The following is an 8,269-nucleotide window of genomic DNA, read 5'->3' as shown; positions in this document are numbered from 1 at the left end:
GAGACAAACTATTCTATTTATGGGGAATTTCTTGATAAAACTAAATTTAAGTGGAGAAAACTTTATTTGAAATTTGTGATTATTGACTGTGTTAGTATTATTTTGTGGGTTTGTTAGTAAAGATTGCATTGTTGACTTACACATTACACAATGTCAGAGAAATTCTTTGTGAATAGAGCTAGAGAAATTTGTGAACTTAGAGAAATTTTCTGTAGCTCTATTCACAAATTTTCTCTTCACAATTTTCTTTGGATAGAACCACACAAATTTTCTCTAACACAATTTTCTTTAGATAGAGCCACACAAAGCTACACAAATTTTCTCTACACAATTTTCTCTTGATAGAGTCACACAAAGTCACACAAATTTTCTCTAACACCGTTTTCTCTAGATAAAGCCACACAAATTTTCTCTACACAATTTTCTCTAGATAAAGTCACACAAAGCCACACAAATTTTCTCTACATAATTTTCTCCGGATAGAGCCATACAAAGCCACACAAATTTTCTCTTCACAATTTTCTCTGGATTTCTTTGGTACTCAGAGAAATTTCAATTTTTTTTGGTTTGAAACTAGAAAAATTCTTTGGGAAGCCCAGAATTTCTCTGAGATTGAAATTTCCCTAGATCGATGTTGAGAAACCTTAGACATTATGAAAATATTGAATATCTTTTATGTTACAAAATCTTAATACCAGGAACCCTAAAAAAAATCCTCTTGATTAAATCTATTCAGTCCCTAAAGTATATAAATCAAAGTTTATTTAATCCTTAAACTATTGATTGAATCTATTAATTCTTAAAATTTTTAATTCAAACCTATTTAGTCCCTAAAAGAACTACAAATGTGCTCATAAGTACTATAAATTAGCAAAATATCCTACCTAATTAAGATTTTATTACATAAAAATCTTAAAATTTTATCTTGTCTTTAAAAAATATTTTATTTCATTATGTGTTTAAATTAGTGTTAAAATTTAATTTTTTAGCCTTGTCAATAAAATTATATAAGTATTAAGGCCTCGTTTGGGAACAGGCTAATTTAGTAACTTTTTGACTATTTGGCTAAAAAGGTAGGTAAAAAAAACTTGTATGTTTGGAATGACTTTTTGGCTAATTACGAAAAGATGTGTAAAAAGTAGAGAGAAAAGAGAATCTTTGACTTTTTTTTTGGTATGAGTTGTTGGTTTTTTGGCTAATTTAGTAACTTTTTGACTAATTGGCGAAAATAGCCTCTTGCCAAACGAGTATATTGAAAAAAAAGTAGGATTAGATAATTTAAATAATAATAGAACGAAAAGAACTTAACGAAAACCTAAAAAATAATCAATTGAAAATTATAAAAAGAACTTACTTTTAAAAAACAGAATAAAAATTTTAAAAAAAGAATTGAAATAAAACTTTAATTAGATAGGGTCTTTTATTAATTTATAATACTTATGGACTTATATTTTATTTTTGTAATCTTTTTAAGGACTAAATAAATTTAAATTAAATACTTAGATTTAATATATTCAATCGATAATTTAAGGATTAATTTTTTTTTTCCATTTATATACTTTAGAAGCATAGTAGACTCAATCAATAATTCAGAAACTAAATAGATAATTTAATAATAATTTAGGGATATGAAATATAATAAACCTCATTATTTTTTTGTATTTAGCTAACTTAAAAGGACTTGCTAAATGTAACAGACAAAATTGGCAAGAGGCAAAATGACTTAACCATTTGAAGAGCCTTATGCTCACTTTGTTCGGATAAAAAAATATTTTTTCACATTTTCTAATATTTGGTATGACCAAAAAAAAAAAAAAATCAACAAAAAAATATTTTCCTGAAAACCTGAAACTAAACTTTTTGAGCAAAAAATATTCTTCATATTTTTAAAAGACGAAAATATTTTCTAAACTAAAATCTTATTAATGTCACCACACAATCTCTGCCAAAGCTATCTCCACCACTCCACCACAGCCACTGACACATCCACCACCACACCACACCTCCAGTATCTCACCACCGCCGCCGCCACATAAGTTTAAAAATCGCACAAACATTGGAAAACATTTTTTACAAAACAAGTATTTCGTTGAAATTCCCCCCCCCCCCCCCCCCCCGAAACAATATACAGCATTTAGAGTTGTAAAAAGTGAAATGGTGGACTATTTTGCCTTAACAGAAAGTTGCTCCGACTCTAACCACCCTAACCAACCAGGGAAAAGTAGCTCCAACACCCTGCATGATACGGGTGATTTTAGCCAGCCAGTATAATGACATTTGCAAGTAAACAGCCAAAACATACAGCAGAACGCTTGCAACCATTTGACAGATATCTCAACTTAAAACCTATGTCCCAACATTAAAAGAATGCAAATCAATAGTAAAACCATGGATGATGAGAATGACTAGTGGATGTGCATAATCATGAACATCCGCCAAAATGTTACAAAAACTATCAGAAACTGAATAAGATAGCTTAGCTCATTCACTCCTAAACCAGCCTTGGAGGAGTTTCCTAGCTACTGGAAAAAGAACTAATACCTGTTCAACACACAGGAAAGAGAAGACAGAAGACAGTCGAAGTCTTTTAAGTCGGTGTTTACCTGTTCTTCAAGTCAGATGTTGTCATATGGAAGTCCTTACGTCGATGTTTACCTGTATGTAAGTCAGATGTAGTCACATGTTGGAAGGGAAACTTCCCATAATATGAACACTCTTTTCAATCACGAAATCACTAAAAGGAGGAGGTTTAGTAGTATAAATGTTGCAGAAGATACAACCCAGTCTTGGACTTAAAATTATGCACGTCATGTGCTCGATCTAGCAATTTTTTACAATTGTTTTGATTAACTGTCACTAAACTAAAAAAGAAGGAAGAGAAATAACTCAAAAACTTCCATATCTGGGGTGGAAAAGATTCAACAGAGACATGCATGTAATAAACATCAACTGCCCAGAGAACATATATATGCCTGTGGATCACAATCCATGCAACTATGGTTCTGCTTGGTGCAATTATATTTGTGACACCACTTAGACGACAATCCTCTAACCAAATGACTCAATTTAGAAAATTTCTGAACCAAACATAAAATTGCTTAAATAGTACGTTACCTTAACCAGGTATTAAGACATTGCTCCGACTCCATCATTATAAATTTATATCCATGGCAAGTCTAAACAGCAAGCCCATAAATCATGTCATGAACTATCCACAATAACATGTTTGATACAAAAGTTCTGCATAAAATATATAAACTTCTAACAGTTACAAACAGACATTATAAAACTCAATGGACATAAGCTTCTTCAGAGCAAGACCACATAAAGGTTTTTCACCACAGTTCCAAACATTGATATTGATATCTTCAGCATCTTGATCCAGTCAACCACCAAGGTGATGCAAAAGTACAAGCAAAAGCAGTCTTCAAATGGCATCCTACAAGCAATAGAAGGGGTTGCACTCTTTCATGAGAAGATTTATCCACCACATTAAGCTTGTTTTAGCTCAAATACACTGTAATCTCCTTTTAAGTTCAAAAATGAAGATAGAGAGATCAAGAACATTAGAAACAACCAATTAAAGGTGGTCATCATACAAAACCCATCAAAGGTAATTATGCCCTAAATATATCATTACAAACTTTTAAGTCCAAAAATTATGAAACTAACCTTAATCAGACACACTTGAAACTTTTCGAGCAACAGCAGAGGAGCAGAAAGAAGGGCGAGAGCTCACGCACACGGTGAAGGCTTTTGCCCCATGCTCCTGCACCGGATCGGAGTAATAGTTTATTGATTGCTAATCAGAGTCTTCATAAACTTCTCCATCATCAGAAAGCTCATCGAATGATCGAATATCAAGCTGATAACGGAGGATTCCTCCGATTCCTCCAAAACCTCTGCAGAACTGAGATCCCTCCTGCGATTTATTGGTGACGAACTCCAAGGTGCATCCAAATTTTTTGTACTCATTAGCAAACCATTCAAGAAGTGAAGTCTTATCCTGAACCTCCAATTCAGCAGCGGTTCCAGCATCTCGAAAGTTACTTTGATCAGCCTCCTGCTCCTTGTTCAAGTGTTTTATAACAATTTCACCTGTAGCACTATTTTTCAGCACATACCTATTAATATCCAGATTTTCCCAAACAATAAGTGTCTCAACTGCGCCCATCTCCAGCGCTTTCAATGTATCATCCACACCAAAAACATACTTCCCAGTATCCTGACTGATTTCCTCAAAGTACTTACCTATCAAGCGCTTCTCCTGTATAAACTTGACATTTGAGAGGATCTCCGAGGACAATTCAATTGCCTGATTGAAACCATTTTCCCCTCCATAAGAAACATCCACTACGTTCAGAATTTTTGCCTGAAGACGGGGGTCAAACATATCAGACTGACTCAGCTCAGTCTTGAAGTCTGCTGATCCAGCAAGAATCAATCCTGAAACATTGGGCTGGCTGGTGGCAGGGTTAATAAAAAATTGTGTAGCCAGCTCTGCTGTCTTTCTAACATAGTTGTGGCGCTTCTCCATTCGAAGACGAGCAAAACGGAGAGCTGACTGCCCTCCTCTTCCGTGTTTCTTTGGGAGGTCAACAGAAAATTTGTGAAGCACCTCTCTTGTGTTGCCACTTAATGTACCAAATAGGGTTCCATTTCCATCCATAACAATAAAACCAAACTTGTCATCTGATTCTAAAAGTTCATTCAGAGCTTCTGTATGGAACTTGTTGTCACAAAGATACAGTGATGCATTTATGGGCCTGAAAGGTTCAAAGTCAATTGTTACCTTCTTCTCTTTTCCATCATCAGTTACAATTGTCCCAGTGTACAGCACAAGACCATTGGGAGGAACTTTATTGTAAAGCTTAAGTCTCTGCTGAGCAGATGTGATTGCTCCTAGAACAGACTGACGATTAACCCTGCTTTTGATGTTTGAAGCGGTTCCAAATTCATCCCCCAGCATCTTAGTAACCCGAGATATTTGATCACGTGGAGGCATAATAAGAGAAATCATGCTGGTGCCATTGCCTCTAGCAGCTTCCAGTGCCTTAATCAACTTCTTGATCTTCCATATCTCAATGTTCTTATCAGTTTCATGACCATCTGACATTGTGAAGTACAAAAAAAAGTTCCCAAACAGTAATACAAGTGCCTGCAAAAATAACATGAAACTAACTCAACTTTTGAAAAGAAGAAAAAAAGTTATTTATCAAAAAAAAAAAAAAAAAACTAGAGAAGGAAAGTTACATACATGGAAGTCGAACACTAAGTTACAATAGAAGAAAGGGGGAATTACATCCCGGTGGGATTAAAAAAAAAAATTTGTACACAAACATGGTGCAAGTGACACTTGCACCCCCCACAGCTTTTCACTTGCACTAAAAAATGACTTGCACCCTACATGTCTTTGTAATATTTTTTTCTGTGTCCCACTATGCTGTAATTCCCCCTAGAAGAAGAGGCAAGTTCCAGATAACACATTTGAGTGCATTGGATATATGCCAGGAATGGGCACTCTGTTCAAGACACCGAGCAATATTCATTCTATTACTGTGAACTGCGTAAAGTAAAACAACTCAGAATGTCAATGAACACATGTTTTCCTCTTCCAATGGACACCTGCGTACAGGTTTCAAAACGAAGCAGAAAAGGGATAGAGGATTACAATCAACTGATCAGAAAAAGAAAGATGGCACTAGGAGGGTTCAACCGTAGGACTATGAAAAAATAGTCCTCTGACTTCAGTACATGAAGTTTTATTGTGAAAGCATTTTTTAGAAGCATAAACTTCATGCTTTTGAAATTTAGCTTTAGTTTAGGACTGGAAAGTTCAAGCGTTGCCGTCTTCATCTTCGAATGAGAGTCAGCAGTCGGACAGAGAGGTAGCTAGCGGCATACGAAAAAAAAAAGTGCGATTAATGTTTTCCATTATTACCAAACACCCTAAATTTTTTAAGTTTTCCAAAATCTGAACAAACTAATTGCTCCGGCACCCTTAAATTTTTGTGAATAATAATTTTTTTCCCCGGCGTACCCATCCCGTACCCCTGCGGGAGCATATCCAATGTTCAAAGAATGTAAAAAATGTAAACGGTCCGTATTTGGTGGACCCAGTATGCATACCCGCAATCCGTAAGTACCTGGTCCTTGCACAACATTTTCTGAGTAGCCGTGCTGAATAGCTCAAATTGAATAAATCCATAGGTAAATTTTGATTGGTAATTTGGTTGAGACATGAGAGTTTGGCCCATCCCCTCTATGCACAAGGGTGTCCGCATATACAATTTCAAATATATATACATGTGTATTTATGTGTATATATCCTCCTAAGCCTTAAAGCTATAATTGAAGGTATAGATTAGATTTAAAATTACCAGAAGTTAAATTCAATGTGTTGAATCAGTACCAGATTTTATCAAGTAATCCCCATAGAAAATACCCAAAAACTATTAAGGGCTACAATGATTCTACACTTTTTTACAATCCAGGCACTGAAATCCCAGAACAGTACCAAACCAAAATTATGGGCAATCACGATTCTACACTTCAGATAGCTGTCAATTATTGCAAACCAAACAAAAAAGCCCATTTACTTTTTTTTTTCTTTTTCTTTTTTCTTTTTAAATCTTTTAATCTGTAAAAAAAAAAAAAAAAAAAATCCAACGAAGTCACATCAAAAAATCAGAATTAGAACAATATAACACATGAAAAAATAAAATAAAATGCCAATAAAAATCAAACGTACCCAGCAAATCTGCAAACACAGGAAGTTTTATGCAAATCAGTTCAAAATTGCACAAAACCAATAGATCAAATCAAATTAATAGAAACAAAAGGATTAACAAAACAGAAGCAGATCATATAGCATAAAGAGTTCAAAATTAAGGCACATACATTAACAACAGATATACACACATATATACATTAAAATTCACAGGAATGATTGGATTGAAACGAAGAATTGTTGAGTCACCTGGGAACCGATGGAGATGAGATGTTCGGCGCTGAGAAGGAAGCGAGAATTTTGAGAGGAAGAAGTCTCGACACTTGGGAGGCTGTCGAAACCCTAGGGCCCTAAACCTTTACCACACACTACCACCAACTGACCATGGTTAGATATGAAACATTGAGAAGAACTAACCATGGTTACATAAAACTGTCTTGACGCTTTATTACTATTCTACCCTTGGTGTTGTGTCACAATTACAGGCATATAAAGGAAGAGTAGTGACATATACCAATATAAAATTTATACAGAATAATAATGTGGCATAATATAGAATTTTTTACTTTAAAACAAAATATTCATGAAGATCACTTATATTTATAATAATGTCACCGGTACATCATTCGTGTGATATTTTTGTATAAATTTTATATATGAATAGAATATTCTATAATAAAATGGGAACTTGCTCTATTATTGCTTCTCTTGATTAGAATCATCATCCCCGTTGGTTTGGAGTCAAGTTTTTGTTACTTGTTTTAGCGGACATTATCTTGGAATTGACCTAATAATTTCACAAAATGCATAATTCAATGTTTGGTAAGTAAAATTGCAATCCGAACTAATAGTCATCCATTCAAACATGGTATCTTCCATTTAGGCTACTAATGAATCCCAAAAGGGGGGAAGGGGTGATACAAAAAGCGAGATTAATGAAAATTTAAGATTACTTAGTTAAATTACAAAATTGATAAGATTTTATCAATTCATAATCTAAAAATAAGTTAGGGTATACAATCCTCGTGGATTGATAATCCTCTAGGACTAATAGTCCTATGCATTCTAATCTCATCTAATGTAGATCGTTGTAATAAACATGGCCTAAGGGATTTTGTGTTTGTTCAATTTTAATTCAACTTTATATCAAACTTAATTTGATCATTTCAAATCTAAGTATAATGAAGAATTCAATTTTCAAGTCTGTCACGTAATCCACACATATGGAATTTTTTTATTTATTTAAAACATAAAAATTGTTTTGTATTATTAAAAAAATGTTTACAAAACCATTCAATTTTATAGCAAGAGCACGTACAACTATTCATGCATTAATGGTACATCTATTTATAATTGGGTGTAAGAGCATCTCTATCATATTACTTCAATTTTATCTTAAAATATTATTAAAAAATTTATTTCCTATTTTAAGAATTACTCTTTCATTTATTTCTCCCAACAGACTCCCTATTATTTCCCTATTCTATTAACAAACTCCCTATTTTTTCTCTATTTTATTAAAATATAATTTTTAATTAT

At 33.6% G+C, this 8,269-nt stretch overlaps 1 protein-coding gene across 5 annotated transcripts; it reads right to left on the bottom strand.

Annotated features, from left to right (window-relative positions):
• Window positions 1-3,134: 3,134 nt before the first annotated feature.
• Window positions 3,135-7,299, bottom strand: LOC114306530 (eukaryotic peptide chain release factor subunit 1-3). 5 transcript variants are annotated; one of them, XR_014332723.1, is made up of 3 exons: window positions 6,980-7,299; window positions 3,673-5,158; window positions 3,135-3,439 (listed from the first exon to the last, which is right to left on the bottom strand). XR_014332723.1 is itself a non-coding variant. In XM_082874350.1 (2 exons), exon 2 carries the CDS (start codon window positions 5,114-5,116, stop codon window positions 3,803-3,805), a length of 1,314 nt encoding a protein of 437 aa, XP_082730476.1. In that variant the 5' UTR covers window positions 5,117-5,158; window positions 6,980-7,114; the 3' UTR covers window positions 3,502-3,802. The 5 variants fall into 5 exon arrangements, 1 of the variants encoding a protein (XP_082730476.1); XR_014332724.1 differs by having other exon boundaries at window positions 3,135-3,527; window positions 6,980-7,148; XR_014332726.1 differs by lacking the exon at window positions 6,980-7,299 and adding an exon at window positions 5,258-6,768 and having other exon boundaries at window positions 3,135-3,527.
• Between the last annotated feature and the right edge of the window lie 970 nt (window positions 7,300-8,269).

Source organism: Camellia sinensis, chromosome 6, assembly GCF_055761805.1.
Source record: "Camellia sinensis isolate YWXY chromosome 6, ASM5576180v1, whole genome shotgun sequence".
Classification (NCBI taxonomy): domain Eukaryota; kingdom Viridiplantae; phylum Streptophyta; class Magnoliopsida; order Ericales; family Theaceae; genus Camellia; species Camellia sinensis.
This window is presented reverse-complemented; position numbering and strand designations above follow the sequence as displayed.